Below are 16,849 nucleotides of genomic sequence, written 5' to 3'. Positions count from 1 at the left end.
AATGCAACCAGTGCTTTATTTTAGAGGCAAGGCAGCTCAGAGACCACCTCTCTCCGGAGACCCTGTTATGTGATATGTTGCCGCTATGCCAATGTTTTGGCATCCAAACAGTCTCTCCCAGACTGCCTCTTGCCACTCAATGGCCGTGACTCAGAAATCTTTCAGAAATCAGACAATGTCCCTCTGTTTGTGGTTTCAGAAGTGGGATATTTGTGGGCACACATCCTTACGTTTCCTATAGCACCCAACACCCAGGCCTTGCCCAATACCCACCTTGGTAGAGGCAGCACTTCAAATAAACACAGCCATCTAACTGGATGTTTGCCAATATCCAACCAATTCGTCTCACGTGGATAAACTCATATTGAGAAAAGGCCTCCCAGATGATAAGGGTGAAATGCAGTAGTGAGGACCATGGTGAAAGCGATACAAGAACTAAGTGGTGCTTTGTAAAGCTTTATTACAGGGTGGATTTAGCCGTTGGAGATGTGTTCTTGGCCATGGCGTACATCACTGGGTCACGCACACAGCCTTGACGTGGACTCTGCTGAGGAGACTGTGCATCCTCTAGGTGGGGTATGTAGGGAGAGAAGAGTGCGTATTTGATGGCAGTGAACATCAATCACAGAATTCTCCACTGAGGACAAGAACTCTCAAGGCTCAGGGCACAATGTAGGCAGGCAACGGACATAGCTTCTTAGACACTGTACTTAAGTTCTTGATAGAACAGCAGTCCAAAGCAATTCTGTACACAATTTCACATAAAAACTTCCTTTTTGTAAAATGAATAAACAGCAACAAAGTACATAAAAAGATGTGATCTCTCAGACCTGTGATATCCGGTACTGTACAGTAGTGACTAACCACAGGTAGCCATTAAACGTAAATAAAATTCTGCTCGTCTCTCTAGTCACATTTCAAGTGTTGCATAATCATGTATGTCTAGTGGCTTCCATATTGGAATAGGGCACATATAGAACATTTCCATCATCACAGTTCTATTGGACAACCCTGTCTTAGACCACGCATGGCTTGTTTTTACGTAACAAATCTCAGAATAACTGCTGCAAAGCCCTTTCATAACATGCTATATTCAACAAAAAACAGGGACATTTACTCGATTTAATATACTTTTGTAAGATACAGCATCCTTTCATCCTTTATTTTTACAACCCCTGGCTCACATGGAAGGCCAGGGATGAGTCAGCATGCCATTGCATACCTTGGAAAAGGGCCCATTTCTCTGGCTGCAGAGTGGCCAGTGTGGGTTCTGGGCTTTGCCCCACATTGTAGCCAAAGGCCCGGGAGCAGCTCAGCCTCTAGGGCTCTGCACAGTCTCCAGCATGGAAAGCTGAGGTAAATGAAGGTGCAAATTTTCTACATCTTAAAGCAGTTCATCTCCTCTGCCCTCCCAGGAAGCAGGTGGGCCTGACTGAGAACACACTCCCAAGTTCAGAAGTAATCACTCAAGTCACATTTCTCAAATCACTTTCTCTTCCTCTACAGATCAGTTACCTTTTTCTTTTTTCACAGCATGAAGAGTGGCAAAGAATACCTCAGAGAGCAACCAGAGCAGGGACACAAACAGCCCTCAGAATAGTTCAAGACCAACATAGACACCTCGTCCCTCAAGCAAAAGCCGCACAGTGAGGGACAATCTATTAAGGACAAGATTAAACCTCTGGAAAAACAGCTTACCTTTACCAAGGCTCCAGTTCCCAACTTTATACTTTTAAACTTTTTTTTCTTTAAATGAGGTCATCCCTTGGGAGAGATGGAGATACAGATTGCACTTGAGGATCTCTGTTTAAATCTCTGGTGGTTCCTGAGGCACACCTGCTCCCATAGGTGGCTCTAGACCATGGCCACACAGGTTCTAGACAGAGTGTTGGGATTCTAGAATATAGGCTTGTTGAACAACTTAATAAGAAAAACTATTTTCCTTTAAACATGTGATTCTAAAACAGACTGCTGTGACCTTAATTACCATCCTCACAAATCATGTTTTTGGCCATTTACAAAAACGGGAAATCACCTTCAATATTATAATATCAATAATAGGAAAAATTCAATCAAGCACAAGACAAATTTAAAAATTAGTCTTACAACATTCTATAAACACAAGCTTATAAAGCTTAATTTAACCCAAAGGTGAACTTCCATTTACAGATGTTGATTTAGGAAATTGTTTAAACTTCTACAACCTTTACAAATTTCAGGACAAGTTCTTCTTCCATAGATAGACAAGTTGTTTTTTTATACCACCTACTGACGGGCTTCTAGATTAGAGGCCATTTTCTTCCATTGAGACTGCATATCTGAGGATGGTTTACACTGGGAATGGACTCCTTTATTCCCTTGTCACTTCCAATCTTAGGCCTAATGTTCTGAGCCAAGAAGCGCTCTGATGTTGGTTGAATTCCTCTAATTCTGTAGCCAGGTCTACCACCAGCTGCTGTGTGCTGAGCTCCAGTCAAAATGACCTAAATCAGCGTACCATCAAGGACACCATTTTTTTCTGAGGCTGGATAGAACAGCTACAAAAGCTTGCCCAGGCATCCATCTCTTTCTGTATAGCCACATTTTAGATTCTTATTTGAAACTTGGGGTTTACAAAAATATAATTTTTCCATTGGGTACTCCATTCAAATGTGTTTTGGAGGGGGTGATTGCTTCTGTTTCCTAGCCCACTGCCGTGCCCAGAAGTGTCTGGCTGTCACCCTGTGGAACCCCCCTCCCAGAAAGCAGCACAGGGTTAAAAAGCATTTCTAGGCAGGGTCTCTCTGAAGGAAAATGAGACTTCTGGTCTATTTTCTGAAAGAGCAATAGCCAAGGCCTCTGCTTAGCTAGGCCAACTGAATAGTCCAAGTACTGCAGTGACCTATCGCAGTCCAAGAAAGCCTGCCGCTCACAGAGGAACAGAAGGTGTCCTACTTACCTTGTGGTGGATTTAATGCCATACCTTTAATGTGCTGCGCCAATCCTCTGTGGAATATCTTTATTTTCTTCCAGTTTTATTTAGTTATAATTGACATATAGCCCTGTATATGTTTAAGGTATACAGCCTAATGATTTGACTTACATACATCATGAAATGATTACACAGTAAGTTTAGTGAACATCCATCCTCTCATATAGATGCGAAATTAAAGAAACAGAAAAAAAGTATTTTTTTCTTGTGATAAGAATTCGTAGGATTTACTCTCTTAACAACTTCATATATAATATATAGCAGTGTTAATTATATTTATCATGTACGTTACATCCCTAGTACTTATTTACCTTATCTGGAAGTTTGTACCTTTTGACTGCCTTCATCCAATTCCTCCTCCCCCAGCCTGCTGCCTCTGGTAAGCACAAATCTGATCTCTTTTTCTAAGAGTTTGTTTTGAAGTATAATTGGCCTATAACACCATGTTAGTTTTTTCCTAGTGTACAACATAGTGATTCAATATTTCTATACATTTCAAAATGATCACAAGTCTAGTTACCATCTGTCACCATACAAAAATATTATGTAATTATTGACTATATTCCCCACACTGTATATTTCATACCTGTGACTCATTTATTTTATAACTGGAAGTTTGTACCTCTTAATTTCCCTCACCTATCTCTCTCCTTCCCCCAACTCCTTCCCCTCTGGCAAACACCTGTTTGTTCTCTGTATCTATGAGTCTGTTTCTGTTTTGTTTGTTCATTTGTTTTCATGTATAGATTTCACATTAAAGTAAAATCATATGGTATTTGTCATTCTCTGTCTAACTTATTTCACTTAGCATAATACCCTCTAGTTCCATCCATGTTGTCACAATTGGCAAGATTTCATTCTTTTTTTATGGCTGAGTAACATTCTATTGTGTGTGTGTGTGTGTGAATATATATATATATATATATATATATATACACCACATCTTCTTTATTCATTCATCTATTGATGGGAACTTAGGTTGCTTCTATATTTTTAGCTGTTGTAAGTAATGCTGCAATAAACATAGGGGTGCATATATCTTTTCTAATTAGTGTTTTTGTTTTCTTCGGATAAATACCCAGAAGTGGAGTTGCTAGATCATATGGTAGTTCTACTTCTAATTTTTTGAGGACCCTATATACTGTTTTCCATAGTGGCTACATCAATTTACATTCCCAGCAACAAGGTTTCCCTTTTCTCCACATTCTCCCCAATACTTATTTGTTGTCTTTTTTAGGGTATATCTTTTTTTTTCTTTTTTTTTTTTTTTTGCAGTATGCGGGCCTCTCCCGTTGCGGAGCGCAGGCTCTGGATGCGCAGGCTCAGCGGCCATGGCTCACAGGCCCAGCTTCTCTGCGGCATGTGGGATCTTCCCAGACCGGGGCACTAACCCATGTCCCCTGCATCGGCAGGCGGACTCTCAACCACTGCGCCACCAGGGAAGCCCCTGCTGTCTTTTTTTAAATAGTTATCCTGACAGGTGTGAGATGATACCTCATTGTAGTTTTGATTTGCACTTGTCCGATGATTAGTGATGTTGAGCATCTTTTCAGGTGCCTATTGACCATTTGTATGTCTTCTTTGGAAAAATGTCTATTCAGGTCCTCTGCCCATTTTTTTAAACTGTTATTATTTATTTTTGGCCATGCCATGCAGCTTGTGGGATCTTAGCTCCCCAACCAGGGATCAAACCTGCACCCCCTGCATTGGAAGCATGGAGTCCTAACCACTGGACAACCATGGAGGTCCCCTCTGCCCATTTTTTAATCAGGTTTTTTCTTTTTTTTATGTTGAGCTGCAGGAGCTCTTTGGATATTTTGGATATTAACCCCTTATCAGGTATATTGTTTGCAAATGTCTTCCCACACTCAGTAGGTGGTCTTTTCATTTTGTTCATAGTTTCTCTCCCTGTGCAAAAGCTTTTTAGTTTGATGTAGTCCCATTTGTTTATTGTTTCCCTTGCCTGAGCACACACACACAAAAAAAAGTCAAAGACCATACTGCCTGTTTTCTTCTAGAAGATTTATGGTTTCAGGTCTTACATTTAAATCTTTAATCCATTTTGAATTTATTTTTGTGCATAGTGTGAGAGTAGTCCAGGTTGATTATTTTGCATGTAGCTGTCCAATTTTCCAACACTATTAATTTAAAATGCTATATTTTCCCCATTGTATATTCATGCCTCCTTTGTTGTAGATTAATTATGACAATATAAGTGTGGCATTTCTGGGCTCTCTTTTCTGTTCCATTGATCTATGTGTCTGTTTTTGTGCCAGTACCATACTGTTTTGATGACTGTAGCTTTGCAGTATAGTTTGAAATCAGGGTGTGTGATACTTCCAACTTTGTTCTTCTTTCTCATGATTGTTTTAGCTATTCAGTGTCTTTTGTGTTTCCATACAAATTTTAGAATTATTTGTTTTACTGCTGTGAAAAATGCCATTGGTATTTTGATAGGGATTACAATGAATCTGTAGATTGCCATGAGTAGTATAGTTGTTTTAACAGTATTCTTCCAATCCATAAGCATGGTATATCTTTGTGCACCCTCCCCTCCATCCCCAAATCCCTCAGTGTTATTTTTTAAATAGAAAGTAAAAACCTTAAGACCCCAAAGAAACCAAAACCCAGGCATCTTTAAAGTATTTGACTTTCTTTACCAGCAGTTTTGTAATTTCAACCCAGATTAAGAAATAGACACAAGAATATATATGGTGGTGACCAGCACAATTAGCAACAGCATCTCACAAGTGTGAAGTGTCATTCACTTTAATGCTTCTCAAAAGTCTTTTAGAGAAATTTAACCTCTTGAATTAAAAACACTAATAGAGGCAGCCAGAATGAGTGGCGACAAGGAGAGAGGAAGTGAGCAATAGAAAAAAATCCTTCAGATTCACTAAAAACTACTAAACCAATTCCCAATAAAAAGAGACATGCTTTACCTATCTGTAACCAAGAAATTAGCTGACCTAGCTTACTCCCTTTAAGAATTTTTTAATCCCTAAAATAAAATTAACATTAGATTTATTCAGTCACTTCCTTCCAAATGTGACCTTTTATTCTAAAGCAGTAACTCTCAGCAGAACACCAGGGGCCCCCAGAAGGGCATCAAAGTATTTGTTCACTAAATGGTGAAAAAAAAAAAATGTGTCTTCCTTCTGTTTGCCCATCACAATCCCCAGTGATACAGATATTCCATGTTCATATTCAGTGCCGAGGCTCTCATAAACCACTAAACCACATGCAGAATATTATACGTTATTTAGAACCATAAGGAAATAAACATTGATACTCTATGCACCCTTTTCAATAAAGTGATTAAATAAACTCAATTGTCTGGAATATACAGACCTAATTCTTGTAGGTTCCAGACTGGGGGGCTCACATGCATCATGTATTATTTGACAAATGCCCGCTTGAAAGAGCTCACTGTCTCCCCAGTAGTGGAGATGCAGAAGATGGGGGGGGGAGACAGTCACAGAAGCCTGTGGGGTGAATATATTATCTTCAGCTCTTTAGACTACAGGACTGCATACTGTCTCTAAATCACATTTGCCCAGATTCAGGAATGCACAGTCACAGAGGTTTTGAAAGTGAGGCACAGGGGACTTCCCTGGTGGCATGGTGGTTAAGAATCTGCCTGCCAATGCAGGGCACACAGGTTCGAGCCCTGGTCCGGGAAGATCCCACATGCCACGGAGCAACTAAGCCCGTGTGCCACAACTACTGAGCCTGCGCTCTAGAGCCCACGAGCCACAACTACTGAGCCTGAGTGCCACAACTACTGAAGTCCGCATGCCTAGAGCCCGTGCTCCACAACAAGAGAAGCCACCACAATGAGAAGCCCGCGCACCGCAACGAATAGCAGCCCCCACTCGCTGCAACTAGAGAAAGCCCGCGTGCAGCAACGAAGACCCAACGCAGCCAAAAAATTAATTAATTAATTTTTTAAAAGGCACAGATAGAACTGGTGACCTGATGATCTTTTGGCACCGCCCCCATTGAATACCTGCTGCAATTGTTGACCCTTCCCTATTTTCAGAGGCAGAGTTTCTTCACAGGGAGCCATGTGACCCTGGGCTGAGGGTCTCTGTGGAGGGCTTGGCCACCACCTGGGCATCAGGCCCCTCAGCGTGGCTCTGCGGTTGCTGAGAGCTCCTCACAGCGCCTTGCCCTCTGGACACCTGAGCTGCTGATGACCTGCACTTGAGTGCCAAGGACAACACTTCTGAAGTTCTCTGCAGGCAAAGCTTTAAATTTTCATTTTGTTTTGGTGACTTAGTAAGTTTTTTTGAGAAAATGAATTTTTACATAACAAGCAAGTGAATGAGTTGCAGAACAGTTCAGATTTTTAAAATGCTACTCTAATCTTTGTTTCTACATCACAAAGGAGCAAAAACAAAGCACACGGGTAAGGCAATACACGTGAGGTTATTGCTAACTTGTACTGCCACAAAGATTGATGCCTAATTAATCTGGAGTTACAAAGAGCACATGTCAGTGCTTCTCACTCAATTAACAACAAAAAAAAGGAAACCCAAAGGGCCTGGAGGCCGTTCCGAGCCAGGGTCCTTCTGATGAGCCCGAGAAAAGGTTTTGCTGATTCAGAAGGGGGCCAGCCTATGGAGCCATTTAAAGTCCTGCACCAGGAGAATGAAAATTTCCAGTTATGGCATTAAACTCTATTTATTTAGTATTTGAAACATGGTGTACATTTCTGAATTTGTATAAACATTTAGTACATCTAAAATCCACAACTGGTAAACAACCTGTGTTTTCTTTTGTGTACAATTTTGGAGTTTACATCTGGATATTCTGGTGTTATGGAGAGACCCAGTCTGTGAACCTAATCAAACTGCCTCATGACCATAGTAACTGTGACAGAAGTGATCTGCTCCTTAAAAGGGCCGTTCCTTGCACAGAAAAGGTGTCACGCTTTGGAACTACTAAGCCAGGTGTCAAGGAAACAAGAGAAACACAGCTGACATGATGAAGAAAGTCTGTGGAGGGGACTCCAAGATCCATGTCAGTGCACAGCAGGCTATGCAAGTCACTCGGTGACACCTAGGCATGGGCACCCCTTTCAGAACCTTTGGGTGTCAGAGTCTCCTCACCTCCCACCGGAGGGGTTCCTTCCAGCAGGAGCTTGCACTCTGCATGGGCACACACCTTAGGGCACCAGGGGGTCACAGCTGCAGCTCTGAGGTGCCCACCAGGCCCAGGGCTCTGGCTTCTTCCGGAGTCAGGCCGCTCTTCAGGGTCCTCCGCACTGCAGCGGCGCCGGCAGACCAGAGGCGAAGGGACAAGAAGAGAAGGCGGTGTTAGCAACCAGGCACGTGGCAGTCAGGCCACAGGCCTCCTTCCCCCGAGGACTCCCAGAGGAGTCACAGCGCTCACGGACACTTGGCCCCGTCCTACTCCTGCTGAAGTGCCCTGGCTGGCTGGCCGCCAGGGCAGGGAAAATCTAGGGGCTGCCAGGGACTGACCTGAAGATGACACAGGCACTGACCTGGAAAGTCAGGCAGATAGGGGACCTCGTAAGAGGAGAGGGGGGGAGGAGAGGCCCACCCTCATGAGGTGTCTGAGAAATGGTGCCAACTACAAAATGCAGGTGGCATGTTGAGAGCTCAGCCTTTCCCAGCATAAGGAGCGGATCAGAGCTGGAAAAGGAATTACTCAGCATAGGAAAATGCAAATTCCAGTGTTGCAAATTAGGTAAAATAATCCCGCAAATCTGCAGGGACATACCTCTGTAGAGGCCCCACAGCAAGGCATTAACGGAACCCGGCGCAAGGGGTAGCTGTCAGGATGAGCTCTCCACGAGCATCAGGGTCTTAGTCTCAACTCATCAAAGGGCCTCTACAGAGAATAACCAGTGACTCCTTGTAGACTGGATGCCAAGGAGCAAACTGCCAAACTTCTGAGTGGATTTGGTGGATGTTCTCTGTGAAACACACAAGGCTCAAGAAGGACCAGTGACCTCCCGGCCCTGAGGTTTACAACTGGCAGCTGGAGGCACACTCATATTTAACTGACTTAGAATTGGCTTATGTTTAGCCTGACATTATGGGTTTTCCATTGTTTAGTGTTGATCAATTTCGATGTCAAAATAAAGGCTGAATAAGGCTGCATGATGAGGCAGCTGCCCCTTCCAAGACTGGTCCTTTCATTTGAAACGTTCCTAATTACATTTTCCTTAGTTGATAAATTGTATTTGGCCTACTCTGTATGGAAGTCATACAGAGTTTTGGGTATTCTATTTTCAGAAGAGATGTGTTACAGATCTACCATCTACCATAAATCCTCAGTCATCTGGAGTCCCTGAGATCCTCAGGGAAGGCCCTTGATCAGAATGTGGAGAAAGTAAAGCTCACCCTTAGTGTTTTCCCACCTTCCTTGCCAGACCTAATTCCCCATGCCCCCTCTATGACAAGGGGGCCTGTGTCCTCTGAGGCCTCCCCAGAGGTGAGGGTCCCACCTCGTGTGTCTGCAGCAACGCCCAAATCGATGCCTCCCCTGGGCAAAAGCCCACTTAGCCCACGGACAAAGAATCTGAAAGAGCTAGGCCTCTGGTAGAACGAACAGCGGCTAATATCTACTAATAAACACTTTCTTCTCTCCCAGGAGTCAGCACTCTGATTGGGAGCCAACACCCAATCCATCAGTCTGTCAGTCAACAAATACTTCATGGAGAACCTATTGTGCGCTCAGCACTTTAACTCAAAGAATGGACACCCTTAGGGAAGATTCACAGACATTAAGCATGGGTTTATAGACGCACAAAGCTCTGTGGTGAGGGGTACCCTCAGATCGTGCCACCGCACGCTGCTGTATTTTCAAGCCCAGCTCAGGGCCCTAGAGCCACCCGTCCGCAGCTGCTCCTACACTGGCTAACCCTCCCGCAACCCCGGACCCCTTGGGCTCCAGACTGAGTATTTAACTCATCCAGACAAAATGTTTGGCTCCAGAGCCTTGGCTGGAGGCAGATTGCATTTAACTGAGTAATGGAATTCGTTCTATGGGGCGGCAATAAAAATACTAGTTTGTAATACCCTTTATGTTCTTTAAACACTCCTTCAAGTGTTTGTTAAAGAAAGATAATAATTTTAATGGCAGAAAACAAGATGAAATATTTCTCATCCTTGACAAGGACTGCTGAGGCCTCTTATCCAAGATCCAAAATTCTGCCTGAATAAGTCCATGCTGCACTAGGAGGGCATCTTACATTTCCTTAGCAGCAGGAGGTGGCATGGGCTAGGAACCACACCTTTGTGCCTTGAGGTATACACACGTGGCCAAATGACCACAGAAGACTCCACGAACTGATGGCATTGAAAGATGCCTCGTACAGTTCTGTTCACATGTTTGCTTTAGCCCTAGAACTATAGGGTTCAGTTCATATAAATACTTGAGTGAGGACCCTGGCACCTTACGGAACAGGCAATAATCTGCTAATAGATATGGGCATCGGGCCAGCCTATCTGGGACCAGCTCAGAGAACAGAACAAAGGTTAACGGTGCTGCACCAGCCTTGCTGCCCTCAGCCTCATGGTCTACTCGCAGCTTTGATGCACGAGACCCCTGAGGACCCCTCAAGCCTGGGCTTTCCTCTGCTGTGGGGAAAAGCCAGTATAAGTGAAGGTCCCTTTGCTTGCCAGATGTGTCCCTGAAAGGCAGGTATTCATAGAAAAATCAGCCCCATTTATGGAGTCCTACTTTCTGTGGGCCTTCATGACAATTCAGATAAATTCTCCCAGAAATACATTAACCCTGAAAAGGACCTTAAGAATTTGAACCTTCCCTTGTTAAAGACTCCTGAAAGAAGGTGTGAAATGAATGTAACCAGTTGAAATCAGCTTTGTACCCTGATCCCAGTCCTGCATGCAAAGGGCCTGTTACGGTGTCTGTCCATCTACCTGCTCGTCAGTTAACTCATTCATTCAACAGACGTTACATGAGCCTCCACCTTGAGCCAAGTGTCCCACCAAGGAGGCCGGGAGCTGACAGGAACACGGAGTGAGGGGAAGGGCGCAGGGCAGCAGACCCTGTCCGCACAGGAGTTGGCTCTCACGCAGAAAGTTTCCAGAAAGCAAAAAACGGCTGAGGACATATGAGAATGAGAGGACCAACACGCAGGAGCTGGCAGGATATGGAACTTGCACAACAGGAACAAGCCTTCCATCAAATAGGGAATTCTCAACTAGCACTTCTCAAATGCTGGCAGGCGGGGGGCGGGGGGGAGGGGTGCAGGGGGGAGGGCTGGCTGACATCTGATAAGATAACGTCCGGGCCCCTCTCCACTGCTCCCCCTTCCTGCTTCCCACTTGAATGCCCTGGCTGCAGCAGAGCTGCTCGCCAGCCTGTCACATGTGACAGCCTCCCCGCCCCGCAGCTGCAGAACAGAGAACAGGCCCTGGAAATGTTTATCCCTGTCTGCCTCACACTCCTTCCATAGACGGCATGGGTCACTCTGCTGGCACCAGCGGCCACTCGATGCCCCAGGCGCTTGGGACAGCTCTCAGGATGTCAGCAGCGGGGTCTGACACAGAGGTGCCTCTGCTGTCAACATGCAGCACAGGGGGGTCTGGGGCTCACGGAAAAATCATAAGTTCGTTTTCTCTTACTTTCCCCCCTCCCTTGAATTGAAAAAAAATGTTTCGATCCTACAAAGGGCTCCCAGGCAACTCTTTGCTGATGTGCATCTGAGAATAATGGCAGTGGTGGCTGCCATTTCCTGAGCGCTACCATGGATTATCTCACCCCATATCTGTGGAAACCCTATGAGATGGGGACTGTGCTCATCTCCCCAGGGAACGAGCAGCAGCGGCATAGAGAGCTCGAGTCTCTGGGCCCTGCGTACACAGTAAGGGAAAGAGAAGGATTGGGGCCAGGACGTTTGAATCCGAGCCCACCCTGGAAACAACTGTGCCCTGACGCACCTGGCAGCACGTGTTCTGACAGTCTTTCATGTTGATGGCAAATGGGCCGAGTTTTACTTCCATGTGACGGAAACCCACATGTGTGCTCTTTCACCTTTGGATCACTGACAGGTTTTTTTTTCATTTTTTGCACATAACATCAAGCAATTTGGAAATAAGTTGTGTGTGTGTGTTTTGTTTTGTTTTGTTTTGTAATCCCGAAGATCCTAAAAATTGTTCTATCGAGTATACTAAGAGCACTGTGTCTAGGACGACAGGGGCTCATATCAGAACTTGAAGATACCTTACATGTTTGTTTCTTGGGATCGGGAGGTAACTGGCCCCACTGGTATTCAAATGCTGCTTGTCAATTTGTGCAGCCCTTGTTCCTGGAGGGACCTGTTGGCGACTGGAGAAAAACGGCAGGCCCAGTCCTGCCTCTTTGGACTTAAATACTGGGAATCGTTTTAAGGTGTATCATTCTTAGTGATTCGATGTTAGATATTCTGTGGGATTTTCATGGGTTTGGGTTTTTTTGTTTTTTTGGTCAACGTCAATTATTTAACCATTTGGGTTATTTTTCTTACTTCCACCCTCCGTCATAAAATCCCATCCATTAAAAGAAGAGGTTTCCCAAATTGACAGCATTCTACAAAATAACTAACTGACTGGTACTTTTCAAAAGTGTCAAGGTCATGAAATGTCCTCCACAGATCAGAGGAGACTAAGGAGACAGGACGACAATGCAACGTGGGACCCTGGGTGGGATCATGGAACAGAAAGAGGGCATTAGGGGGAAAATGCTGAAATCTGAGTCAAGCCTGCAGCTGAGTTAATTTTTTGATGCATTGTCCTACCGTGTGCAGGGTGTTAACATGACGGGAAGCTGAGTGAAGGATGTAAGGCAACGCTCTGTGCTATTTTTGTGACGTTTTTGTTAAGTCTAAAATTCTTTCAAAATCAAAAGCTAAAAAAATAAAATGTGGAATAACAATGACAAGAAGCCAAGGTTCCCAGACCTGGTTGATTTAAACTTGACTTCTTAGACTCAGCCTGGGCACAAAGACCCAAGGTCTCTGGGAGAGGCCCCAACAGTGCATTCATTCTAACCTCCCCAGGAGATTCAGATCCCTGACTTAGAACACTGCCATCTGAGTAAGATGCGGGGAAAGGGGGCCGCTCATGAAGGCAACGGCCTTTGTGGTGATAGGGCTGAAGTCTCCGAATTCTGCCTAACCCGGAACTAGGTTCACTCATGCTGAGATGGCTCTCAGCAATACTTATGGTATCAGGTGCTTTCTACAGCCACTGGTCTGGCCACGGTCTTGGCTGCGCAGTGCCCCTACCCCACTTCCCTCCTACATCTGTGGCTACGTTCACACCCAGTGCTCCTCAATAATCTCTTTGGTTCCTAGGTAAGCACTGAACAGAAAGCAATCGGTTGGAATGCAAAAGCAGACTGCTTCTTATGAGTCACGTTGTTGGGGAGGACAGGGAGAGGATGGAATCTGGCCTGGGTGGAAAGAAATGAAACAGTTCTCTCCATTGCTTTCTGAGCTCAGAGTTCTCAGCATTATTGCAAGTCCTGGGCAGAACAGAACTGCCTTCCCCCTTTCCAGATGCAGTCTAGCTCTCTAGTGCTTACTGGGATGTCACAACAATACTAGACACATACATTGCTAACAATCCAGGCTTCCGTGCACAGGGGCAAGCCATTGCACCAGTGTCCTGGGGGTAAAAAGAGAGGGGAAGATGGGTCTGGTCTACAAATTACAGCAGGCCAAGTGAGGTGGACAATGGTGGACGAGGAGCCAGGAGGGTGATGGGAGCAAAGTGATAAGGGGGCAGGTGTGGTTTCTGTGCACAGGCTCATGGGTGACTTCCCTGGCAGCTCCTAAACGCTTGCAGGCAGCTTCACATTCCTACCATGTTTGGGACCCTTGGACAGAAGTGTGAAGGGAAGGAGGGTGCTAAGAACCCGTCATAGGTGCCCCGCTTAACTCTCACAACCATCCCGGGAGGCTGGCACGACCGCCTTCACTGTATCAAAGAAGACTGAGGCTCAGTGAGGCCAAGCCATTTATACGGGAACAGTCTCCTCGGCTGTATGACTGTGCAAATTCCCAAGCATGGGAATTCCATGTGAACTTGGCAGATTCCATCTGAACTTGGCAGCAAAGGCAATGAACTACTGTAACCCCCTGCCAGTAAGGTGCTTGGCACTTTCCAAAGCACCCTTCCTAGAACCCTCTACTTTGCTCTTACGCAGGAAAGACAAATTCTCAGGTTCCTCTTGTTTACTGATCCTCCCTCCTCTTGAACTTCCACTCTGGGGAAAAAGGGTGCCTGGCATACAGACAGACACAGTGGAGGACACACAGTCAGCCTCCTTTTTCAAAGTGCTAGTTCCCAATTTGGAAGGGAGATTTGTCCGAAAATACAACCACCAGAGAGCCATTCAGGGCAGTGAGACCCTTCCAAGCTCTTCCGGCACCACCTGTCTAACCCCAAAGCTTCTACCTAAGCTTCTTTCCACATCAGAGTCCTGGCTACCAGCCTGACCCTGCTCTAGAGCAGGGGGCTGCTTCCACCCCCTTGGGGTTGGGTACAAGGCCCGTACACCCTTGTTTAGGACCTGTCTCCAGGTGACTTGGAGTCTGTTCTGATAGCACCTGCTCTGATCTGGGCCTCATTTCTCTCACCTGTCCACAGACTCTAATTATGCCTCCCAGCCCACCACCATCAAACCCCTTCACAGTCCCTTTCCTGTGCCCATCCAGCCCTGCCTCCAAGACCTTCCCAGTGCAGAGCCAGGCTGCAAATGCCTTCCTTACTTCCCCATCTTCCTTTTCTAGTGACAAGGGCTTGACACCCACCATAGGTTTAAAGTCAGCCCCAGTGAATCTTAGAGCCGCTGTCAGCTCCATCCCCTCTGGTCACTGTGCTCCCGAAGCCTGGAGTGGGCGCTAATGGGGGTGGCACTTCTCCCCAGAGGCACAAACCCTTACGCTGGCCCTCTAAAATGCAGTGACTCTCCACCTGGGTTTAGGGAAAAGATTTTGATTCTCTCTTGGACTTATTCTATTTATCTTCCTGTCATGTGTCCTGTACACAAGGGTGGCTGCCCTTAGCTGTCTTTAGAGGAGGAATCAGTCCAGCTTTAATGAGCTCGAAGAATAATTAGGTGCTGAGTAAATAGTAATGATGTTGAGAAGACAAAAATTTGACTGAGAAACTTTGGTCCTTTCCACTAACATCTTATTTTACTGTATTCTAAGAGCATCCATTTTAAAGTCTCTGGCCCATTCCATTGTCCCTATAAAAGAATATAAAATTTTTAAGTAGGGAAGAACTATGTAAATAACATGCAGGGAAATTTTTCTTAATGGGATTAGTGGGAAAATTCCTGAACATTTTCAAATACCACTTTGGAAAATTAGAGACAACTAAACTAAGCTGAGTGCTGATCAGTTCCAGGGATCAATCTAATATTTTGTGAGGCATATCTCCCATTTTCCCTAAAACAGATTCAATATTTTTTTTTCAGATTCGTTCGTTCTCCTTCTCCACGGAATCCTGCTTAACAGATAGCATGGCAACACCCCTCAATATTCTGTAAAATAAGATTTTAGTTATATCGAATCAACGTGAATATGTCACATGCCCTTCAAGAGGAATGTTGAAGCCTCATAAGAGATGGGGTGAGATGAGAGCCTGAAGTCAGGTCAGAGTTCAGTGTTCCTTTCCTAGCAGCCCCTAGAATCAGGCTTCTGGCCCTTCCCATTGAGAAACTGTTCTTTTGTTCCTAAGAAACTGTTAGATTATTTGTAGGTCACATCGAAGTGATTGCATTTTTAAAGAAATATAGCCCTGAGCCCAAAACTGCACGGTCACGTCACAGGTGGGGCCCAGACTCCTCTTGAAGAGAAACTCAACAGGAGAGGGGGCATTCAGCCTCTCTAGCAGGAAAGAGAAAAAGGCCAATTATGAGTCCCTAATCCCTGCTCTGCTCTGTGATAGTCCAGGGTAATGGCTCCATGCAGACAGCCAGCTGGGCAGAGACCCTCTTCCGAAGCTGGGTCCCACAGAAAAGAACACAAGGGGTCCTTTTCTTCCCCAGGCCCCAGGCCCGTCCTGCAGAATCACAGTGGGAAGGAGATCTCAGATGCCCGTCAGCTTCAGGGTTTTCTAGGGAAGACCAACATCCGGGAGGCCTAAGAGAACAAGTAGCCCCGGGACAAAGGACTTGCCCCAGTATGATGAAAAGAGAAACCCAAATAAGAAGAAAACAAAGAGCTTGGAGAACGCTCTCTTGGCCATCTCCACCAGCCGACTTGAGAGCCGTGGCCAGAATCTGGGGAAGCATATGACACGCGTTGTGCTGACATTTCACAGGCTAGAAATCAACTGGACAATTCGAAACATTTTACTTAATGAGACCCCGATGGCACCAGCTGGGAAAACAACAGAAGGGGCAGAGCCTGGGAACCTGCGAATCCACTACAGTGCCCTCGGTGAGTCCCAACTGGCTGCATATTTCAGGCTTTAAGCAGGACATTTGGTGGATGTAGGCCTAGCCACCAGCATCAAACACGAAACAAAGCAGATGTTTTAAGCATCTCAGAGGATTCTTGAGGGTCTTGCAGGTCATAAATTTCTAGGTTATGAGCTGGATTCTGTTTGGTTTCCTACAATAGCTGGACCATTATTGTCTTTAGCCAAATGAGGTATAGCCCAAATATGCTGGTTATTCATTTATCCACTTGCCACATGGCCACCATTACACAATCAAATCAAACGCAGCATCGTTTCAGGGTGAGGCCCCAGCCCAACACTTCACATCGATTTTGCAAACTGTTTTTTTCTCATTCCTTTAACTTCTTATGAAAAGCTAGAGTTTACATCCCTTTATATTAGAAATCAAAGTAACTTCCCCCATCTTACATTTCTGTGGATGGTG

The 16,849-nt window shown here is 45.2% G+C and overlaps 1 protein-coding gene across 1 annotated transcript in view; it reads right to left on the bottom strand.

Annotated features, from left to right (window-relative positions):
* Nucleotides 1-7,218: 7,218 nt before the first annotated feature.
* The window catches only part of FHOD3 (formin homology 2 domain containing 3), a 497,208-nt gene continuing 487,577 nt past the window's right edge, over nucleotides 7,219-16,849 (bottom strand). The window contains exon 25 of the mRNA XM_022587005.3: nucleotides 7,219-8,240. Coding sequence (XP_022442713.2) covers nucleotides 8,158-8,240 — 83 coding nt within the window. The 3' untranslated portion in view covers nucleotides 7,219-8,157. The remainder of the gene's footprint in view (nucleotides 8,241-16,849) is intronic.

Source organism: Delphinapterus leucas, chromosome 14 (assembly GCF_059928025.1).
Source record: "Delphinapterus leucas isolate spDelLeu-1000000601 "Yukka" chromosome 14, BTC_Dleu_Yukka2, whole genome shotgun sequence".
Taxonomy (NCBI): domain Eukaryota; kingdom Metazoa; phylum Chordata; class Mammalia; order Artiodactyla; family Monodontidae; genus Delphinapterus; species Delphinapterus leucas.
Note: the sequence above shows the minus strand (reverse complement) of the source record. Positions and strands in the feature narration are given on the sequence as shown.